Raw genomic sequence first — 23,606 nt, forward strand, 5'->3', positions numbered from 1 at the left:
TACAGTGAAAGTAACAATTAACATGCTCAGGTGCCAAATTTTGATTTGAATTTTTAAAATACTATATTTTTAAAACGCATGTACTGTAATTACATTAGCAGCACAGGCATTTCACTCAGCTGACTTGTCTAACAGGATTATGGTGTTTTAAATATGCAAATTGTTCTGAAAAGTTCAATTTTATAATGATTGGTATTAAAGTAAATTTTTCTGAATGGGTTCAAAGGTAGGTGAATCACTTTAAAAAACACAACAAGCCATGTGCACTTCAAATATTCTAGTGTTTCACCTGTAAGGTATTGTTTCAAGCAAACAAGACTAACAGAACATATGGCTTTACAGTAACATCAATTTGTCACCTAAACTGTAGTAATAAATACTTAAAATCTCTACCAATAGACTTACATTTTGATCTGGTTTAAACAATACAGAAAACAATTACCAATTAAAAACCTTTTGTAAAATGCTGAACACCAAAAATTCTTATTTAAATCACTTTTGTAAGCTAAAACAACCAAAATAACATTTATAGGGCATTTCAGTTCTACAATTCTTCGCCAACCTGGAAGAAACATGAATTTATTTATTGTTTTTACAAGGTGAAAAATGTATGAAAACTGCTAAATACTTTGGTCACACTAATTGTCAAATAGTTATGTCTCAAATACATTAGATTTGTGTATTCACTTTTTTATAAAACTATTCTTACAGCCATTTTAACTATAGTATCACTACTATCATTACCTGGGTGGCAAGATCTTATTTCACAGGCCACACATTATTTAGAACAATACAATATAAACATACGCAAAAAGTATTGGTATTTCTCAATGTGCAATATTTTTTACACTTACGAATTTCTGTACAATGTCTTAAAATCTAGAATATAAATGTTGCTGGTCCTGATCCCTTGCGAAATTAGTGCAGCAGTGACTGGCTTTGACAGGCTCTAGATGAAATCCTTGAGAAACACTAAAACCCCTGGATAATCAGTTCGTGTTCTTCAGCCAACAGCAGCAGACATCACATATCATACAGGGCCATTAATAGTTGGCTCTCCTAAAAGGGTTTGTTGATCAGTCCTAAGAAGTCAAAAGGAGGATGTAAGTGTAAAAGAAACCAATGCACTTTATAATAAATCACCACAATCAAATTTGGGGTAAAAAGCAAGAAGATGAATTGCCAAAGACTTGTCAAAATAGTATTAATTCAGAACTGGGGTCATGGAAAAGAGAAAACTTATCCATAACACTGAAACACCAGGTGGTAAATGTGCGAGGATTACCCCAACATAGTGCATGGTACCCATCAACACTTTGGGGGGAAATCAAATTAAAACATTACTACAAAAAAAAGTTTGTTTCTTCATTTAGGTTCATGAGAAGGCTTGCATGCCTATTTGTGCGTCTAGTAGATTATACTGAGCATATGCAGGGTGAAAGGTTAACTGTCTGGAAAATTACCTCTACAGCATAAGATGGGAGGCTCTTGTGATGGGTTATGGTCATAAAATCTGAGCACCAACCAGGGAAAATCTTTGAGGTTAAAAAAGAAAAGCAGGTACATTGGCCCAATCTGCTTCTATCAAAGGGGAGTTTTTATTTTCAGGAAACGTAATCTGAATACAGCAGATAATTAAGAATGTACTGAAGCTAGTTTTCTAAAAGAAAAGCTAATGTTCACAGTAAAGGGAAGGTGACTAGCGATGGTAGAGTAGGTGGGAATAGGGGAAGGAATTGGGGATTAGGGGGAGAGACAGGAGTGACAGGAAGACTGGGGGAGAACAGGGCAGGGCATCTATGTGATCACCAAAACTGGGGACCACCACACCACCTAGAGTGCGTGACCACCCTCCCCACCCCCCGCCATCCTTATGTGAGCCCTGTTTGGGGGTGCTTGCTTTTCTAGGGGTTTGAGCCCAAAACCCTCATGTGAGCTGGGATTCAGGGTCCCCTCCAACAATGTCGGAACCCCAACCCATGTGTCTCCATCTGTGTGGCAGAATCTAGAGGCCCCTGCTCATTCCTAGGGTCTCACCCACAACCTTGTTCCCCCACTTCCCCATGTGAGCCAGGTTCTGTTGGAACTTGCCCTTCAGGGAGGTGTCTAAGTCCTTCTCCCTAGTCCCTGCCCCCAAAATGTAAGTCGGAATCTGGGGAAGCCCTGCCTCCCTCTGGTTGGGAACCTTAAAACAGGCGTACTCTGACTCTGAGCATTCACCAAGAACATACACCTCATGGACGTGAGGTGCTCAGCACAGGTATGACTGACATCAGAAATTTTCCAGCACTGGGGTTTGAGAATGCCCACTGACATGAATGGAGCAGTTCACACATCTCAGAGCTACTGTTTCAGGCTGTATTCATCTCCACTGAGATGAACAGGCCGCTTAACACTCCTCTGAGCCTGCAATTTTGAAGTCAGAAACCCAGCCAGGTGAAATCCTAGGTCAACAAGAGACAGTACAGTGGCACAGCTGCTGGTGCACTGCTGCAATGTAGACACTTACTACAACAACAGAAAGGGTTCTTTCATTGGGGTAGTAAATCCATCTTCAGCAGTGGTAGCTAGGTCAACCAAAGAATTCTTTTATCAACCTGATAATGGCTACAGTGGGGCTCAGGTCAACTTCTCGCAGGGGCGTGCACAGAAATTTAACTTTGACCCCTTTTGGGGGAGCTCGCTCTTCCCACTCCACCCCAGCAGGAGCTTGCTCTTCCTTCCCCCTGCCTTGGCACCAACAGTAGCTCGCTCTTCCTCCTGCCCCCATGGCTCTAGGGCTGGATTTCTGTGCCCCAAACTATTATGTGGAGCCAATGCTTGCCCCCCTTTGTGCATGACCCTGGTTTCATGCCTGTGTAACAGTTACATTTTTCAGACTTGAATGATACAGTTAGGTTGACTTAATTTTGTAGTGTAGAGCAGCCCTAAGACTCAACCGTATAACTAGTTGGGAAAAATCTCCCTTTCAATTTTTCTTTTTTTAAAAAAATGTTTAAGAAATGTAATCTGAATACAGAAAGATATGCAGAAGGCACTCAAATTATTTTTGAAAAGAAAAATTACACAGGCAAATGGGAAGGGAGATTAGTGGTGCAAGACTAGGTAGTACTAGGGAAAGAGGGGGTTAGGGTTGCAGTGACAGATGGGGGTATTCTGGAGCGGGGAACAAGTGGGAATTGATGGTAGGCATCTGAAGTGAGGTTGGGGGTTCAGGTAAAGGGAAGGGGATAGGGAGTGGTTGGGTGGGATAGGAGAAGACAGAATGAGTTGGAGAATGAGAGGTAGCAGAAGTTCAGGGTACAGGGGTTGGGGGGCCTGTGGCACAGTTAGGGAAGCCAGGCTGAAAACGGAGTCCTAGGTAGAGGGGGGTAGTGGGAGTGAGGGACTCACGTCAGTGAGCAGCTTGGGCTACATAACCAAGGTAGTGTGCGGCCCTTGACTAAGCTTCTGCCCATGATATCTGTATGTTGCAAGGAGCAATTTCTTACATATTAACAGCTTCTACAGTGCCAGCTAATGGTTTAATGGCATTAGGAAGTAGGGGGAGATAATGGCAGGGGAGGATACATGTTGAAGTATGGGTAGAAGCGGTGGAAAAAGAGATACAGTAACTTAAGCCTCCAGAAAAGTAGTATGTAACAACCATACAATAAAATTATCCCCATTCCACAACAAAACATACAGGAGTGGAGGGACCACTGAAGAATCACAAAACAACCATGTGGCCTAGAGCAGGGGTTCTCAAACTGGGGGTTGTAACTCCTCAGGGAGTCACGAGGTTATTATGGGGGAGAGGAGTGTCACAAGCTGTCAGCCCCAGCACATGCCGGTAAAAGGTGGTATGGCTTGGGGGGAGGAGGGGGGTGTTCATCACAGCCTGAAATATTTTCAAAGGGGTCCCAGCAAAAAAAAGTTTGAGAACCACTGGCCTAGAGGAAAGAGGACTGGGACTATTTCTAGCTCTGCCACTGGTCTGCTGGGTGACTTGGGCAAGTCACTTCACCATTCTGCTTCAATTTTCCATCTGTAAAATGGGGATAATGATCTAAAGTTCTTTTAGACCTACTGATGAAGAGCTAAGTCTTCTGATTACTACCTATCCACAGCAGCATATCAGCTACAAACCTAGGTCAGAACTACAACTATCTAAATGACCACTACCTCCAAACAAACATTTTGCTTTCTCTTTAAAAAATTAAATGGCAAGAAACTTCACTAATGCAGAATTAAGGTGCCTGGTTGTATCTTATGCTCTTCCAGAATGTCAAGCTCAGCAAAACAAGCGTCTGAAAACCAGAAATTCAGACCTAAGGTATGCTCACACAACTTAACTCTGCTCTCTGTGAGCAATACCCAACATGCCCCCAACTAACACACACACACACTCACAGAGTCTTTTCACTATAGTAGATAGGTGCTATCTACACCTGCCCTGTGCTCAAACTGAGCCTGCTCCCCCAACAGAATACCACACTTGCAAAATTTAAACACCACTTCACACCTTTTTACAACCTCTTTGCACCTGAACACAAGATGCCATGTAAACATATACTTTCCCCTAGCCATCATTAAATCTACAGACTGATCTCATATCTTACCTCATTACTGACAACACCCATGGCAAGAAGATCCCAGGGCTCTGCTATACTTTCATAATATTCATGAGGTGGAGGGGTGCCTCACATCCAGATCACAGTCATAGCTCTGTGACACTCCTCAAACTAATCCCCATATTGCCTCATATCCTAAATCCTCCAGGCTCCTCCAATTTATTCTTTCATCATTCAATAGTTACACAGAAGACCATAAATGCAGGTGGAGCCCATGAAGATAATTCACAGTGGCTAACACCTGGTGTCTCCTGGAGCTGGCAGAGTTAACTCAGGTAAACGCATTATTTCTTGGTTTTGAATTTTGCTGAACTTGATGTTCTGGAAGGCACAAGCTACCGCCGAGCAACCTTAAATCTGCATTAAGTGTTTTGCCATTTATTTACTCCTGCTGACTAATTATATTCAGCACTTTAATGAAGATGACTAATGAAGTTAGCACAGCTAATATAAGTTGTATTTGGTCTAACAAAATGCAATAGCTTTGAGTCTTTGATGGAATGCACATGATAGTGATATTCTAAAGATGGAAGGGTCAGTGTGTTCTTACAAAGCATGTTTCTTCTCTTTACAAATAGTTGCTCTGCTTTTTATTCTGTATTATGTGTAGTAGCTTCTGTTTGCCAAAATACTTAAATGAATCCAATTATTTTTCATATACAAGATATTGCTAGTTTCCAAGTAATATTTGCAGAGCCAAAAATACAAAATAAAAATGCCATGTTTAAAAAAATTGCCCTATGTACTAATCAGATCTAGGAACTGCTGTTTCAAGAGTATTCTGAATTTCATTCAGTCCACTACTCTGAACAGATCAGGAACAGTTGTGGGGGGAGGAAGTGAAAAGCAAAGAGAAATATAAATCTGTGCACTATTATGGCAAGAATAGGTTAACTGTAAACTCTCTCTCTCTGTTAATTCAGGCAATACAAATGGGATGGAACTCCTCATGTGGTTCCAAGCAGATGGGGTTTTTTTAAGTATATGTTATTCAACCTAGATACAAGTGTTGCTGCTTCAAAACACCACTCCATTTTCATCCAGTGCAACAAACTAATCCACTCAAAGCATGTGAAGAATTTTTTTTAAAAGGGGGAGGGGGAACAAACCACATTGAGTACTGCACACAAAGAAAAATGCTTGTTCTCTGATGGTGTCCAATCACAGAGAAGCAACATTCTTGGGTCCCTGCTCTACATGCACATGACCAGCAGGAGTCGCCTAATTAACACTTTGGCTGTCAACCACTAAAAACATTTTTTTTTTAAATATATACATTAGATGAGAGACAGATCGCACTAGACAGAAAATTATGAACTTTTCAGGAAAAATCTGGAAGGTAAAATAGGAAAAAAAAACTAGGTGGGCAAGAGCCTGTTCTATAGTCATCACAGCTGCAGTAGTGGGCTCCTTCACTGATAGTTTGAAATAAACTAAACACTGGGGCACTCTCGGACTTCTAGCACAGACCTCTCTATTATTGGCTGTGGGGCCAAAGACTTACCGAGGGGATTCCCTCCAATCATACATGCATGGAGCCCCAAAAGTGGGGATAGGTCTATCTATGTATTTATATTGCACTTGTGATGAATCTGCTGAGATCTGTTGTGATAGCCACCTTTAAAGAGAGTATTTTAAAATACCTTGTCCATTCTAAAATTTGTCATTAGAGGCCAAAAAGGGATTCAGAAACAACAAGGATTTCTAAAACAAAACATTCATTGACATCAGGAACAATGCAAAGAATTGCTAGCTTTGAGAGCCCTCTTCTGGTTTATACTTGTAATTCTCTATTCAAAAGTCAAAAACCTACTGTCTTGGCAAACATCTGACAAGCTTTGCAAAGCTTTTTTTTAAAATGGTGCAGAGAGTATTGCAGCATTTCAAGTTTTTACATTTCTTTAATTTCCAACTGTTCATCTGAAATGTTCAAAACTTTTAATCTACTAAGAGTGCAGGTAAAGGTGAAATAGTTGAGTTTCTCTAACAGCCATAGTGGAGTGTAAAATAGAACCCCTACATGTGTTATTTACTCTTTGTTAAATATTTTAAACAGAAAAAGTAAAGCAGCTCAACTCAATAAAATGGGGCTATGGGAATTAGTGGATTTCAAGGTTTCCCACCCCATAACTTAAAGGTGGAATATTTGATCTTTTTTAAGCCTTTTTTTTCCAACTATGTCCCATAAAAGTCATTGAACAATGCTGTTTATGTCCAATGAGTATGACGTTCCAATTTACAAAGAAAGATAATACCATGATTTTAGTAAATTAAAACAGTATAAAAAATTCAGATTTAGCACCACCATCTATAAAATACGCAAAATTGAGAAACAAGTCTCAGGAATCGGAACCTCACATTTGTGAAATACAAGCTATTTGTATCGGTCCTTCAATTTTCTTGTACATAGTGATTAGCTTTGTGCCGTACATGTATTTTATAAAAATTAATGCACATTCAAGGTTTTATACAATATACACAAAAGTGCATATTTCATGATAAAACCAACATACAAAAGAGCTTCAGCCAGTTTTAAATGACTTTCTTGTGAGAAATATAGAAGTTGCATGTTTTTCCAATAATGTTTTAAAGCCTATGAAAAAGCAAAAAGGTGCTTTTAATGAGTTAAAAGTAGTTTTATATATCGAAAAACATAAGTCTGATTATTGTCACTTTTAAACAGTCGTTGGGCCTTGCAAAATAAAAAGCAACAGCAAGCATGGAGCACCCTCTTTCTCGGAGTACATGGCTTAGCAATCCTGACCGACAGATGGGAGAAAGTAAAAGAAGCTGTCACTCTCAAATCCCACCCCCATTGTCATATGTTCTGACCCAAAGGAGAGCACACAGTGCCCTCGTTCAGAGAATATAGGAAGTTTAGGTAACTTCTAATTTTTATTTACTTCTTAAGCTAGGCTTGTAATTTTTTTCCTTGTCTGGAGTGTAGATATTTTGGGCACCATGGTTTGCACGTGGGTTAGGAGAACAAACATTAATGTATCCTTAGCATTATCAACAGGGAATCTGGGTTAGTCAAGGATGATGAACCCGTGGCATTCCAACATCATGATGAACCCATTTGCTCCTGTAGTAAATTGACATGCTCTTTGTCTGGAGATATATTGACGGTGAGGAGCTTAGATTCTTTTCATCTTCTACTTCACAGATTACACTTCGGTTTGTGTTGAATCACGTAACATATGGGGCTACAACAGGTTTGAAATCAGTAAATCAGGTCTTGATGATTTACGCAAGGCCAGGTATCTGGTTGCAAGTCGAAGTGAAAATGTTGCTTTAAGGAGGAGCTGGAAGCTGTTATCCTCCGTTGCCTTTCTTGTCCTTTTCTGTCTGTCTAAGTCTCTGCCTCTAGTGAGAGCTTATTGGCTTTAGTTATTGGCACTGTCCATTTCCAATTATCATTGGGACTTGGGAAGCAAACCACACACTTTCAGACAAAATAAAATTGATGACTCCTTTGGGAAAAGAAAGGAAGGAGTCCCACATACAGTAGCTGATGAATAAAACATCAGTCTATATGCTTTCTCCCAGTTTGCGGAGACTTCCTTGTTAGCTGGATCTTGAATGTTAGTCAAGAGAGTTCGGGGAGGGTAAATAGCTACTAGCCATGCAATCAGAGAAATAAAAATTTGTCCTCACCTGTTAGTTTCTTTTCTTTGATAACCATGGCTAGCAATCCAGCTGCTTCCCTACTTCAAGGGGATTTTGCTTCAAGACACATTTTTTACACATTTTGAACAGTTTTGTCCAGAGCAGCAATATAGTCAAAATCATCATAATTTATAAAAGACGGGGGTTACCAGCATAAATTGATAAATTAAAATAAAGTAAGGAGGGATGTTGGATTACTGGCCATTTCACCAATCCCTGAGAACTGAAACAGCAAGATTTATAATGCATTCTTTTCCTTTCTCCATGTTTGCAGCATTTGTGAGCTCATGTTGTACTGTAGTGTCAAATACGGTGTATTGTGCAGGACCAGACAGAGGAGCTAAGAGTAAAACTAACTGTCATTTTCTAAACTATTGTTTTACATTTTATACCACCATATCAACTCATGGTTCAAAATATAATCCTGAAAAGACTACTATTACAAACAAAATGGGGATTAGTATCTTAAGCACGTCACAAAATGAACAAAAGATTAGTAAAGTGGATTTAAATACACCACGGATTCAATTGCTGTACATCACATTTTAAATGGGGAGCCTGAAGTCAAAAGATAAAACTGTTTTCTGTGATAAATTCAAGGTTTCCCAGTATCTTTCTGCTTCTAGACCTCAGGATATTCCACAGTAAGACAAAGGACCATATGTAGAAGCCCATTACAAGACTTATCTATCACTTAACGCCTTATTATGCCTTCAAAATAAGCTTTGCATAAAGCCTTGTGCTGCTCCTTAAGGCAAATTTCACCCAAAGTTAACAACTCCATTTAAAAAATCTCAAATCAGATTAGGTGAAGTCATGCCAGTTTCTTGCATTATTCAGTGTCAGCCACCACTACAGAACCTACAAATAAGTTAGGTATTTCAGTTTCCAACTTACAGAGTCTGGATATTAATTTTATTTGAGAAGACAAAGGTCTTCCCCATCTTTTGGAAATTGTTTAACCTTGAAAGCCTTTTATACTTTCAAGCCATAAACGGTCTGAAAAACAATGTTCTTTGTAGTGTTGTTGTAGCCGTGTTGGTCCCAAGATTTTAGAGAGACAAGGTGGGTGAGGTAGTATATATTTTACTAGACCAACTTCTGTTGATGAAAGAGACCTGCTTTCAATCTACATAGAGCTGTTCTTCAGGTCTAAGGCTGAAGAGCTCTGTGTAGTTCAAAGCTTGTCTCTTTCACCAAATGAAGTCAGTGCACTAAAAAAGACTAGTTCACCAACCTTAATCTCACAAAATAATAGAAACACCAATTCAATTTAGTGTATTAATCACCTCACACAACACTGGGTAAAAGGGATTTGCATGAAATACTTCAGAGGAAATAATTTTTTCACAATTCAGACACAAGACATTAATAGAAAAATACAACTCATAAGAATGCACAAAAAACAGGTAAAAGAACAATAGATTAATGTGTGCAGAAAAGACCCTTAACACCAAGAGCTGATAAATGGATTCTGGAACCAGAAATTGTACATATTTGGATCAGTTTTATTAGAAAAACATGCAACAAAACAGCTGGTAATAGGCTTGAAAGTAGCCTGTAATATAGTTACCTTTGTTCTGGACTGCTGCTAGCAGGCTGTGGAGTAGCAGGATTCTCTTCTACAGCTTCTGTGTTCTCCTCCACTACATATTTACAAGAAACATCTTGCGAGGTAGACAATTTTCCTTCCTCACTAAATAAAATGCAGGTTACAATTTAAATTCAGTTTTGGATGTAGGGGATTTCATGCAATAGTGGGAGGCTGAGGGAAGGGTCCAGACTACATGCAAATGGTTTTTGAATTATGATTGAAGCATGAAAAATCAAGCACAGGAATCTGGACTCTGTAGACATCCATTAACGCATCAGTGTTATGTCCACTTAAACTGGATTGAAAAATATGCATGAAGTACAATGATGACATACAAGTGCAAGGAGGGAATAAATAATATGCTTGGTGCCTGAAGTGAGAACAATCACAGCCTTTACTGTACATACCGATAGGATTTCAACACTCTGAAGCCACAAGTATGCAAAAAATAGAAGAGAAAAGACTTTCAAGGTTCCTTCCAAAATTAGCACTGACTAAATCTGTCCATGGAAAAACACATCAGCAAAACCAGCCTTATATTTCTTCTTTTTTAAAGCCACGTATTTATATTAAACTCTACTCATTCAAAATTCCTAAAGAAACAATCTTTACATTTAGAAGCTAAAATACAATCAGTGTATGTTGCATAGCACTAAAACAGATAGTGAATAGCATACATTTGAAAGAAATCATTTCTGTAGTTGGTGGGGGTTTCTATTCAGCTAGAACTACACATGAAGCATGCGAGAATTCCCACACAGTTGTGAAGCCTAAAAAGTGGATGGTAAATACTTATCTCTAGGTTTATTAAAAATTTTTCTCCCTTCCCATTTGCACTCCAATGCTAGGTGCCCTTTTTTCAGCTACTCTTTTATGGGTATGTTCATACCCAGAAGATGTCAATCAACCACCCTTCACTGATTTCAAGTGCAAACCACAAACTCTAAACCTGCCCCATATGACATAAGTCATTTTTTTCGAGGCTCTCCTCTCACAATTGTCCTACTACTTTGGTTGTTCTTTCACTGGCTTCTTGTGCTCCTGTATCTCACTTTACACAGGTGTCCTGTTTCATAAGACTCTGTCCTTGGCCCACTTCCTTTCTTCCTGAATATCTCATCTGTAGACGACCTCATTGACACTTTCAGATCCAGCTACCACTCCTCTGCCAATGATACAGACATCTCTACAACTGACCCTCCATTATTATTGGTTTGTATTATGTAGCACCTAAGAGCTCACCCATCCAATCTGACATCTGCTTTTAGATGTTTTGCCATTAACTTAAAGTAATGTAACCAAAACTGGACTCAATCTGTCTCCTCCCAAGCTTTCCCCACTCTAACCTTTCTCCATCATACCAGACACCACACCGTCCTCCCTGTCATTCAGGCCCATAACATGGCTGTCATCTTTGACTCCATCTTCGTTCAAGACCTGCACAACATCCAGACCATGTCCAAATCTTCCTAATACTGACTCTGTAACATAGCTGACCTCCTTTCTGTTCGTATCACTAAAATTCTCCAGTCTTGACCACTGCAATCTCCTTCTCTGAGAGAATCTTTTCAACCCACTATTCTGGCCACATCAAAACCTGTCTCCACCTTCCGGGTCTCTCCACTTGGCTCTCTCTTCTTCACTGCTTGAAATACAGACTCCTGGTCTTTACAGACCTTCGCAACTTAAGTCTCTCTACTCTGTCAGCTTCCATTACCCATTTGTCAGTTTCTTCCATAAGCACTTTCATGCCTTCTTTCATGTTGCTCTTTATGGAACACCTTCCTAATTAGTCCATAAAGCCATTACCATATTCTCCTTTAAATCCTTCCTCAAGAACATCTCCCAAGATGCCTACAAAAACAAAAGCAACCAATTGATGACAGATGCCCACGAGGGACCTCTGGTATTCGTTTCGTCTTTGCAAACAAACATGCTTTTAACTGTTTTCCATATCTTCTCTCCCAAATGTTTGAGATACCGCCTTTAAAATTAAAATTCAAGTTCTTTGGGGCAGGAACTATGTCTACCTCTGTGTTTGTATATAATTTAGCACAAAAAGGCCTCAATTATGATTATGGCCTTCAGGTGCTACCTCAATTCAAACAAGTAGCAATAATAAATCAGCTGCCTGAAATACATTAATTAAAAACCCCTTGTGTAGTCTCAAGTTTTCCTCCCATGGCTCAGGGAAAAAGAGGGAGAGGGACCTGAACACCCATGTCTCTCCGGATCCTGTCAGTTTCTTTATACCAATTTTCTATCAGCAGGAGCCTAATGAAATTGAAATGAAAGAGTATGGTTAGAATTTATACACAGTATCTAGCCCAGGGAGGAACAAAGCCAGAAGGACTGATGTAAATTTCTATAACTCATTACTACTGTACACCCCTACATCCCAAAGTTTTCCAAAGCAGCAAATGGGGATTCAGTCCACAAATATTGACTCTACTCAGAGTTTTAGTGCTCCTACAAAATTCTCTGTGTTACTTTGAAACATTTATAGATTAGGATTACAAGGAACAAAAAGGCACATGGTTACCATTTTCACAGAAACAGTTGACAATTTGATCAAATCTGGCCATACTGCATTCTGGAACATTCCTCCTGCATGTGGGATTGCAAGTTACATATTCTCCTATTCCAAGCTACTCTCCTGCATTTCCCATTGACCTGATCTCTGTCTTACCAGACATGCTATTAGTCTAGGCAGCTTTCCTTTAAAATTAAAACTATTTTGAGACTTTCATCTGAAGCTCTAATCTAACCATACAGTCTCCTTCACAAGGTTAGAAGCCAAAGTATCTTTCTACATACAATTCGTTTGGCTTTTTCACTCTTCTATGGATCTCAGAATTCACTGTTCTATATCAAACAAAGTACTGGTGAATGGAAGCGGCTTAGGCTGGAGGTAAAAGAACCATAATAGCAGATATTGACTTCACACTGCATGGATCAAAATATAAGGACCAGGCAAGATAAAAATAGACCACAAAATTCAAAGACACAGGAATAGACTAGGAGAATAGTTAGATGTGTGATTTACTCAATTTCAAACACTGGTCAAAAAGAATCATTGCAATTTTCTCTCTCTCACTCACACTCACCCATTATGTAGCAGTGAGAGAATATTCCTTCTAAACAGTTCTGTTGCAATTGCACGAGTCATTTTGCATTCAGTCCTAGACACCTCATGATCAAAAATACACTATTAAATTAGAGGAAACTCAGAACAGCAACAATTATCAGAGTGATAGAAGGGATTTATGAGAAAAATGAAAAGAAAATACGCATAGCTTGGCTAAGCAAAGTGGTGGAAGTGAGGAAGAGAGGACATAACTGTCTTCAATTATCAGAAGCATGTAAATACCAAGGATAGAAAGTGTTTATTTATGGTGATATACAAAGGGATAATTAGGAGTAGTAAGGTGAAATTAAGAAAGGGAAAAGTTTAGACTGAGCATCAGAAAAAACTTGTTGAAATTGTCTTCCAAGAAAAATGGTGGACGCACTACTGCTTGAGACATTTAAAGCTAGACTGAACAAAATACTAGAAAACAATACACTGACAAGCAGATGGACTGGATGACCCAAAGGGATTTTTCTAACTTCAAAGACTCTTTTTGATAGACTGTCGAGAGACAGTGAGATTAGAAACAACATCAGCAATATATCCTCATTTGCCAAAAAGAAAAGAAAAACTCCAACACCAAGAAAGTATGAATAAAACAATTGTTGCATATGAGTGGTTTTTTGTTTTTTGCTTAAATGTTTTAGAGTTAACAGAAAAACTATTTGGTGATATAAACTAGATTTGGTATACAAATTAGAGAAAGTTATTTCACCACTGAATAAAAACAACTGTGGTCACATTTGGAATAGAGATTCCTTGCCCCAGAGAGCTCACAATCTAAGTACTGTCTTTTTGTTCTGTCTGTACAGCGCCTAGCATAACAGGGTTCTGATCCATGACTGGAGATCAACCACCTTTCCAGTTCCTTCTCTACTATGAATCCAGTAAAGATCCAAAGCAGAGGGAAAGAAGGGCAGATAATGAAATACAGATGGGGACCACACATCTCAAAGAACCCCCACTTACCACAAGGAAAGTAATTCCTCTTCTTCGAATGCTGGTTCCTATGTTTATTCCACTGGGGGTGACTGACAAGCAGTACTCAAGTGGGAAGAGGGTACAAGGATGAAGTCAACATAGCTGTTTGGACATCACTGTCGCAAAAGATGCCTTTAGCAGAAAGTTCTACACTAGAGCATAATGACTACCCAACATGTGGGATAGAACTCCATGTATCTGCTCTGCAAACGTCAAGTAAAGATAACTCTAGAAGCAATGTCACCGAAGTTGCTTGTATTCTTGTAGAATGGGCTCGCAACCCATAAGTGGGAAGAAGATGCAACAATTGGTAACAGCAGGATACAGCACAGGATCTACTTAGAGATCCTTTGAGAAGACACAGCTTGACCCTGGACTTGTTCTGCTATAGTGAGAAACAATAAGTGATTTTCTACTTGGTTTTATCTTTTGCAGTTAGAGGATGAGAGCCTGTGGTATGTGAGGGAGAGAAGTCTTCTTCAGATGCACAAAAAGTTTCAGAAAAAAACACAGGCAAATAGACTGATCTGATTATGTGAAACGCCAAAACTACTCTGGGGATGAATTTTGGATGCAGTCATACAGAGACTCGTCTTTATGGAAGGGGAGATTACTTACTGTAACTGATGGTTCTTTGAGATGTGTGGTACCTATCTGGATTCCACCATGGGTACGCATGCGCGCCATGCGCCAGAACCATTGAGAGCAGTGTCTGTTGACCCGCGTTGCATTGCCCACATGGTGCGTCTGAGGTCTGATATGTCTGGGCGGGTCGATGCCCCCTCAGTTTCCTCTTACACCTAGGCATCGAGCCTTAAGCAGAGGGGACAGGGGGTGGGACTGGAATCCAGGTAGGGACCACACACCAAGAGGAACCATCAGTTACAGTAAGTAACCTCCCCTTCTTCTTTGAGTGATTGTCCCTATCTGGATTCCACTGTGGGAGCGTAGCTAGCAGCAACCAGTATAGAGACAGGAATAGGGCTCCATAGATGCCAGAGTTTGTAGGACTGATGTGCCCATAGGCACTGCAGTAGAGGAGGCATTAGTCAAAATGTAGCGAGCCGTGAATGTGTGTATAGAAGTCCAAGTTTCTGCTTTGCACATATCTTGCCATGGGATGTCACAGAGGAAGGCTGTCATGGTCACCTGTGCTCTTGTGGAGTGTGCTCTGATACAAGGTGGAAGCTGAACCTGACCGAATGAGTAGTATTCCATTATGCAATGAACGATCCAATGGGAGAGACCCTGGGAAGAGAGCAGACGCCCCGTGCAGCGGTCCACTATCGCCATAAAGAGTTTTGGGGAGGTTCTGAAAGGGCAAGTGCGTTGTAAGTAAAAGGCTAGTGCCCGTCTGACATTGAGGGAGTGTAGGGTCCTCTCTCTGATAGAGAAATGTGGCTTGGGGAAAAAACAGGGAAGTGAATAACTTGGTTGAGATAAAGTGGGGGGCTACTTTAGGGAGAAATTTGGGGGTGAAGCCTCAGTGATACTTTGTCCTTGTGAAAGATGGTAAAAGGAAGGTCTGCCATCATGGCCGCTAGTTCACTAATGCGTGGGAGCTGAGGTAATAGCCATAAGAAAGGTTGTCTTCATAGATAGAAACGGAAGGGCACAAGAAGATAAGGGTTCAAAGGGCGGCTTAGTAAGTGTGGAAAGGACATGGTTCAAGTCCCACGCTGGGGTGAGGTCTCTGATGGTTGAGAACACATTGAAGTAAACCTTTTATAAACATAGCGACAGTTTGACTAAAAACAGAGCAACCCTCCATAGGAGGGAGGAAAGCATTAACGGCCGCTAGGGGAACTTTTACAGAGGAATGCGAGAGCCCTAGCTGTCGTATGGAGAGGAGATAGTCTAGGACGGTTGGAATGCTCATGGTTGACAAGGGGTGATGGTTATCTGAAGTCCACTGAGTAAAATGTCTCCACTTGGCCTGATAACAAGCCCTAGTCATGGGACGGCAGCTGGATGTGAGTACTCATTGCACTGGGGAGGAGCAAGCATTGTCTATCTGCAAGCACCATCCAAATACCAAACTGAGGCGGAGTGGTGCTGGATGCGGCCACTCTGTTGGGTAAGTAGGTTTGGTATGAGGGAGATAGGTATTTTTGGGTGGGTGGGGGGGAGGAAGGAGTCGACAGGTGCTGTAGGTCCAAGTACCAATGACATCTGGGCCAAGACAGGGCTATGAGTATGATCTGCACCCAATCTTGTTTCAGTTTGTTGAGTACTCAAGGAATAAGCGGAAAGGGAGGAAAGGTGTACCGGAGGTCCGGCATCCATGGAATGAGAAAGGTGTCGCCCAGTGTCACCTATCCCAAGGCACCCCTGGAGCAGAAGAGGGGACGTTTGTTTTTTATCGCTGAGGCAAAGAAGTCCCATTCGGGGGTTCCCCACCATGAGAAAATGGTCCGGAGAGTGGGGTCGTAGAGTTCCCATTTGTGGGAGAGATGAAAAGTGTGACTGAGTTCATCCGCAAGGATGTTGTCTGTTCCCAGTAAGTGTGGCGCTTGTAATGTTATGTTGTGCCTCATGCACCAGTTCCACAGGTGGATTGCTTCCTGTCATAAGGACAGGGATTTGGCCTCACCTTGCTTGTTTACATAGTATACAGTCAACATGTTGTCCGACAGGAGCGGGACATGTCTGCTCTGGAGTGGGGGAGGGAGAGTGTCACATGCATATCAAACTGCTCTCATTTCTAGGATGCTGATATGCAACCTTACCTTTCTAGGGGACCAAAGTCCTTGAGCTATGTTGCCCTGCATGTGGGGACCCCCAGCTTACTAGAGACACACCAGTCATCAGGATCATGTCTGGTTTGGGTTGGCGGAAGAGTATGCCCACCAAAACTTTGGAGGGGTTCCACCACATCAGGGAGGTTAGCACTCTTGGCGGTAGAGAGACCTATTTATTCTGGTGGTCCTTGTTTGGATTGTAAACTGACCATAACAAATGTTGTAGGTAATGCATATGGTGTGACCGAAGTAGATACTGCACCCATGCAATAATGTTTGTGAAGGCAGTGTAATGGTCTTTGGGAAGGAACACACACACACACACACACACACACGCACGCACGCACGCACGCACACACACTACCCGAGAGTCCAGTGTGCCTCCAATGAATGTGAGGTTTCTGGTAGGGACAAGTCCACACTTGTCCCTGTTGATACAAATGCTGAGGTCAGCGAACCGATTTTGTAGGGTTTGGATAGTTACTGGTAGGCATTTGATGATGCCACCAGTCGTCTAGGTAAGGAAACAGAGAATGGCCTCATTTTCAACGGTAAAGGCTTTTGTGAACACTCGCAATGCCGTAGCTATCTCGAAGGGGAGAACACGGAACTGGTAACGAGATAGCCTGACTTGGAAGTGGAGGAAATTTGCGGTGGGATGGGTGGATGTCTACGTGAAAATATGTGTCTTTCATATTCAGAGCCGCAAACCAGGCTCCTTGATCGAGGGAGAGGGTGATTTGCGGTATCATTACCATCCGAAAATGGAATTTGCGGATGAATTTGTTGAGTGCCCGTAAATCCAGAATAGGTCTAATATCTCCCTTTCTTTGGAATGAGGAAGTAGGGGAGTAGAACCCACGGTTCCTTTATCGGGAGGGAACTCATTCTATGGCTCCCTTTTTGAGTAGTGTTAGAGTCTCCTGGTGTAGGAAGTAGATTTGTTTGGCATCCGCCCTGGTTGCTCATAGTGGGCAGTGGGGCAGGAAAGTGTGGAATTCTATGGAGTAACCTTATTGTACAACATCTAGCACCCTTTGGTCGGTGGTAATCTTGTTCCATTTGTCATAAAAACAAGCAATTGAACAGGTAGGGCCGAGTCTGGTTCAGGAAATGATTCACGGTTCTCTTGTTGAAAGTCAAAAGTGTTGTCTTGGGCACTGGTGGTGAGAGTGCTGGGATCCTTGCCATCAGCATTGCTGCTCCCAAGACCATAGAAGGTAGAGTTGATAAGCCTGATAACTGGGTCTTGGTTGATATCAAGACCGATAAGCTTGTCGGTGTTGAAAACTGGTGGGACCAGGGGTATACAGGCCCAGTGATTGAAGCGTGGCCCTGGAGTCCTTCAGGGAATGGATACTCATCTGTCTTTTCGCTAGACAATTTTTGATTATCAAGTGGTAAATGTTCCAGTGTTTCCTTTGGAAACCCCGAGGTTTGCAGTCAAGAGTCACGCTGTAGAATAAGTCCTGATGCAAGGGATCGTGATGCCATATGTGCTATAGGGCCTGGAGGGCGACTTTGGAGACCAACTTGCCTTCCTCTACTAAGGCCTTAAATTCTCCACATTTGACCTCTGGCAGCAAGGTCTGGACCTCCGCCAGTCTAGAATAAGACGGAGTTATATTTTGCCAGTATGGCTTTGTAGCTGGCTACGCGAAATTGAAGGCCCGACGAAGAGCATACCTTGTGACCAACAAGATCTAACTATTTTGCAGCTCAATCTGGAGGGGTGGCTGTAGGGTGTTGCTGTCTGGCCCGCTGTACCGCAGCTTGAACCACCAGTGAGTTAGGTGGTGGATGCATAAAAAGGAAGTCTGCATTCTTGGCCGGTACCACATACCTGCATTAGGCCCATTTGGGTGTTGGTGCACAGGAGGCTGGGGTGTGCCAGATCACCTGCGCTGGCTGTAATATAGCCTTATGGATCAGTAGCGCTATCCTTCCACCAGCATACCCAGCTAGGATGTCTAGGAACTCATCCTGTGACTGTGACATCCTCCACTGTTAGTTTTAGGGTTGTGGCCATGCGCCACAGCAGCTCCTGATATTGGCCCTGATCGTCCGGTGGCGATGCAGATGGCGCAATGATGGCATCGTCCGGTGACGACGAGACTCCTGTAGGGGGTGGTGGATCCCTTGGCAATGACAGAGTGAACGGTACCAGTGGTACTGAGGCTTTGTGTATTCCCCAGATACCAATGGTGCGTATATACTGATAGGGGATAAGAGGTTGCTGCCCAGTCATAATAAGGGTCCCACCCTTGCAAGTGGGGTCTATCTGAGCTTGCATAGAAGTCCTGTGGATATCTAAACCATTGCTGCTGTGGTGGCATTTCTGAGGACGCATAATGCCATCTTGGGCTGTGTGGTAGGGAGAAATGGCACTCTGGTTTAGATGACCAGTCAGATTGCGACAGTTCTGATAGTGGTGGTGCTGTTGGTACATGCGAAAAACTATGGAGGTTGTGGAGCCTATAATGGAGGTATTGTCGGCCGAGGTTGCGGGACCGTATGTGTTTGTGGTCCCATCGGTACCGGTGGAACCATAGGGTATGTTCACATTTGACGGTGGTGCAACAGAAGTGGTTCATCAGCCAGAGATGGTGGTCATATATTATCCTGGGGGTCTTTGTGAGCTGAGCCCTCCATAGGTTTACAGAGTTCCGCTGTGGAGGGTCAAAGGGGATAGCCATCCCAGAGTACGAGATACTGGGTCCGGTAGACTCGTGGAAGGTCCATATTCCATAGGGGCTTCAGATATGGATGGGTTGACAACGTCTTGTTTTCTTGTCAGCTTTAGCTCTTTTGGGCACTGGAGTTGCCGAAGCTGCCCGCAGCGTCTCGCCCGGCTGGTTGCAGCTTGGAGAGGGAACGTGCTGTTTAGAGGTGGTCCCTCTCAGGGATCCGCTCGTGCCCATGACTATGCTGCTTATGTGGTTTTGATAGTGTTGATAGCTCTGCCGGTACTAATACGTTTGGCAATGCTGGTGCCATTGGTGCGGGTGGGCACTTCATCAGGTCCATTGGTGCCACCTCTTGGTGCGCATGCAGATGCATAGCTTCCCTCCTCAAGGAATTTTCTAAGCCTGAATTGCCTCACTTCTTGCGTTCTTTGTGGCAGAATGTGGCAGATAGAGCACCATGATACAATGTGAGATTCCCCCAAACAATATAAGCAGCACAAATGTTCATCGCTTACTGAGAAGGACCACGGCATGAGGTGCATCTCTTGAAGCCCAGCTGCTTTCGCATAGTCCCCCAGACGAACAGGGGGAAAAACTAACCTAGATCTCTAATTTTTTTTTTTTTTTTTTAAACGACTTGCTAACAATCTGCTGGCAATGAACTAATATGACTTACAAAGTATTCTACTGCTAACAATGAAAGCATTTACTTGCTACTCAGGTCTGAAAAAGAGAAAGTGTTCCGACTCTAGCCATGCAGCGGTAAGAGGAAATTGAGGGGGCGTCGATCTGCACGGACATAAGACCTTGGACACACCACATGGGCAACGTGAGGTATGCATGTGGGTTGACTGACACAGATTTCAACAGTTCCAACTCTGGCGCGCATGCGTATCCATGAGGGAATCCACATAGGGACCATCCCTCGACAAAAAACATGGTGTATGGCGGATTTACCACAAGGAACACAACCTTCATTGTCCCATGTCTCACTTATGTAGCTAATGGTTCAAGGGGAGGCTTGGGGAGTGCTTAAAGTACAAGATTTAAGTCCTAATAAGGAGTAGGTTTTCTTACTCGTGGGAAAGTTCTTTAAGGACCTTTAAGAATATGCTAGTCAATGGGTGAGTGAAAAATTGAGTAGCTGTCTAATGGTGGATAGCATGTACTGATTGCTGTCAGATGGACTCACAGATCTGAGGGAAAATCCAGCTGTTTTGAGAGAAAGAGGATAGTCCAACATAAGGAGAATATCTGTGATTCAGGAGATATATGTTTCTGCTATGCCCAGATGGAGAAATGCTTTTACTTGGCTGAATAGCATTTCCTAGTGGAAACCTTTTTGCTATTAAGGATGGCTTGTCTTGCTTCAGAGGAGCAATGTTCTAATGTTGTTGCCCATCGAAAAACCAAGCCATGAGATAAAGTTATTTGGGGCTGGGATGCTTGGTTTTAACCTTTTCCTGGGTCAAGAAATCAGGAAAGGACTGGATGCTGATCAGAGGGTGAGATGACAGTGACAGGAGATCTGAGAACCAAAACCGTCTGGGCCAATAGGCGGTGACGAGGACGATTGTCATGATGAATCATTTAAGACCTGAGGTATGAGTGGTAAAGGGAGGAAAGGCATAGCTCAGAGTCATCCATCTGCAGTCCGACTGGGAAACTCAAGAATTATGCTGCCTGCCTGGAACTAGAATTCAGGATACGACAGAGAGTCGGCTGCAACTCCTCAAGCCCTCAGACCGCTTCTCCTTCCTGCTCCTCCATGTGGGCACCAATGACGCTGCCAAGAATGACTTTGAGTGGATCACTGAAGACTATGTGGCTCTGGGAAAAAGGATAAAGGAGTCTGAGGTGCAAGCGGTTTTCTCGTCCATCCTCCCTGTTGAAGGAAAAGGCTGAGGGGTAGGGACGATCAAATTGCAGAAGTAAATGCGTGGTTAACGCAGATGGTGTCGGAAAGAGGGCTTTGGATATTTTGACCATGGTATGTTTTTCCAGAAAGAAGGATTGTTAGAAAGCAATGGGATACACCTAAAAAAGAGCACCTTCACAGGCAGGCTTGCTAACTTAGTGAGGAAGACTTTACAACGAGGTTTGCCGGGGAATGGGGAATTAAGCCTGGGGGGAAGTGGGACATCAGGAGGAAACACAGAGGAGGGTGCAACAGGGGAGGCCACCTGATTCATACTGAGAAAGTAGGGCAATCGGTTAGTTCTTAGGTGCTTGTACATGAACGCAGGAAGTCTGGGAAACAAGAAGGAGGAATTGAAAGTCCTGGCACAGTCAAGGAGCTATTATATAATTGGAATAACAGACTTGTTGGGGTAACTCACATGACTGAAGCACTGTCATGGATGGGTATAAACTGTTCAGGAAGGACAGGCGGGGAGAAAAAGGTGGAGGAGTTGCACTGTATGTAACAGAACAATATGATTGCTCAGAACTTCAGTATGAAACTGGAGAAAAGCCTGTTGAGCGCCTCTGGGTTAAGTTTAGAGGCAAGAGCAACAAGGGTGATGTCATGCTGGGCGTCTGTTATAGACTACCAGAACAAGAGGATGAAGTAGACAAGGCTTTCTTCAGACAACTAATGAAAGTTTCTCGATCACAGGATCTGGTTCTCTTGGGGGACTAAAATCACCAGGACATCAGCTTGGCGAGCAATACAGCAGTGCACAGACAATCCAGGAAGTTTTTGGAGTGTTGCGGACAACTTCCTGGTGCAAGTGCTGGAGGAACCAATGAGGGGCCATGCTCTTCTTGACCTGCTGCTCACAAGCAGGGAAGAATAAGAGAAGTAGGAGTGGGTGACAACCTGGGCAGCAGTGACCATAAGATGGCAGAGTTCAGAATCCTGACAAAAAGGAAGAAAGGAGAACAGAAGAATAAGGACCCTGGACTTCAGAAAAGCAGACTGACTCCCTCAAGGAACTGATGGGCAGGATCTCCTGAGAGGCTAATAAGAGGGGGGAAAGGAATCCAGGAGCATTGGCTGTATTTTAAAGAAACCTTATTGAAAGCGCAGGAACAAACCATCCCGAAGTGTAGAAAGAATAGCAAATGTGGCAGACAACCAACTTGGTTTAATAAAGAAATCTTTGGTGACCTTAAACACAAAAAGGAAGCTTGCAACAAGTGGAAGCTTGGAAAGATGACTGGAGGAAGTATAAAAATACTGCTCAAGCATGCAGGAGTGAATCAGGAAGGCCAAAGAACAACTGGAGTTGCAGCTAGCAAGGGACATGAAGGGTAACAAGAAGGGTTTCTACAGGTTCCAATGATAGGGGAAACTGAGGCTCAGAAAGAGTAAAGAAAGATCCTCAGGTAAAGTACAAGTTTCTGACCTCCCTGAAAAGCCAGGGGTCTGATCCATTTGTACTGATGGGGTAAGAGAAGGGAGGCGCCATGTGACTGGAGTGAGAGACAAAGGTACCATTGGTAGTGGATGCTCTGATCATGTCTGATCCAATGGATCTGAACTTTTTTACTTGGACAGTACCAGTGGAGTGGGTATTGCTGATACGAGGTCCCGTACCAATAGAGCGCTAGGTTTACAGTCTCTGGAGTCACAGCCCTGGGTCTTCAGACACACCAAGTCTTTAGGGGTTGAAAAAACAGATGTGCTCAATGTAGGCAGAGTTGTACCAGACGTCTTCAGAGCTGCCTTACAGGGAGACCTGCTCCTATGGCTGTGCAAGCATTCTCTGTCTTCCCAATAAGACTTTGATGGGGGGAGTCTGTGTGGATTGTCATGCAATAGAGTCGGACCTCATGGTGAGATGTGCACTCTGTCGATTCAGGCCAGTATCCAGGAGTCTGGGGGTGAAGGGAGGGTCCCTTGTCCTAGGTCTAACTGCTGCCTCATGGCCTTCTCCATGAGGTGATTTCTAAGCTGGAGTTCCCTTGCCTTGGGGGTATGGCCTAGGGAAAAAGAAGCAGATAGTTCCAATGTGTGCCTCCCTGACACACTGCAAACAGGACCGGTGGTAGTCGCTATGACTGAGAAGGAACAGGGGCAGGACGGAAAGATTTTGAAGCCCGGAGTGCTGGGCATAGTTCAATACCCATAAGAGGGCAGGAGTCCCTAATGCAGAGAATCTAACTAGACAACTCTGCTAAAAGCTGTAAAACTATTAATAACTTCCTAAATATAAAGAACTATATAAGCAAAAAGAAAATTTTGAA

At 42.7% G+C, this 23,606-nt stretch overlaps 1 protein-coding gene across 5 annotated transcripts in view; it reads right to left on the reverse strand.

The window, feature by feature from the left end:
* Positions 1-563: 563 nt before the first annotated feature.
* The window catches only part of PPP6R3 (protein phosphatase 6 regulatory subunit 3), a 138,605-nt gene continuing 115,562 nt past the window's right edge, over positions 564-23,606 (reverse strand). For 3 of the 5 annotated variants that reach the window (XM_067540469.1, XM_067540468.1, XM_067540467.1), the window contains exons 25-26: positions 9,856-9,978; positions 564-1,082 (exon numbers count right to left, since the gene is read on the reverse strand). In XM_067540469.1, the coding sequence (XP_067396570.1) occupies positions 1,031-1,082; positions 9,856-9,978 (175 nt within the window). In that variant the 3' untranslated portion in view covers positions 564-1,030. Of the gene's footprint in view, positions 1,083-9,855; positions 9,979-10,283; positions 10,302-11,535; positions 11,731-23,606 lie in introns of those variants that run through there. The other 2 variants (XM_067540466.1, XM_067540470.1) reach the window with 2 other exon arrangements.

Source organism: Emydura macquarii, unplaced genomic scaffold (genome assembly GCF_026122565.2).
Source record: "Emydura macquarii macquarii isolate MOO-44397 ecotype Brisbane River unplaced genomic scaffold, CSIRO-AGI_Emac_v2 contig_587, whole genome shotgun sequence".
Lineage (NCBI taxonomy): Eukaryota > Metazoa > Chordata > Testudines > Chelidae > Emydura > Emydura macquarii.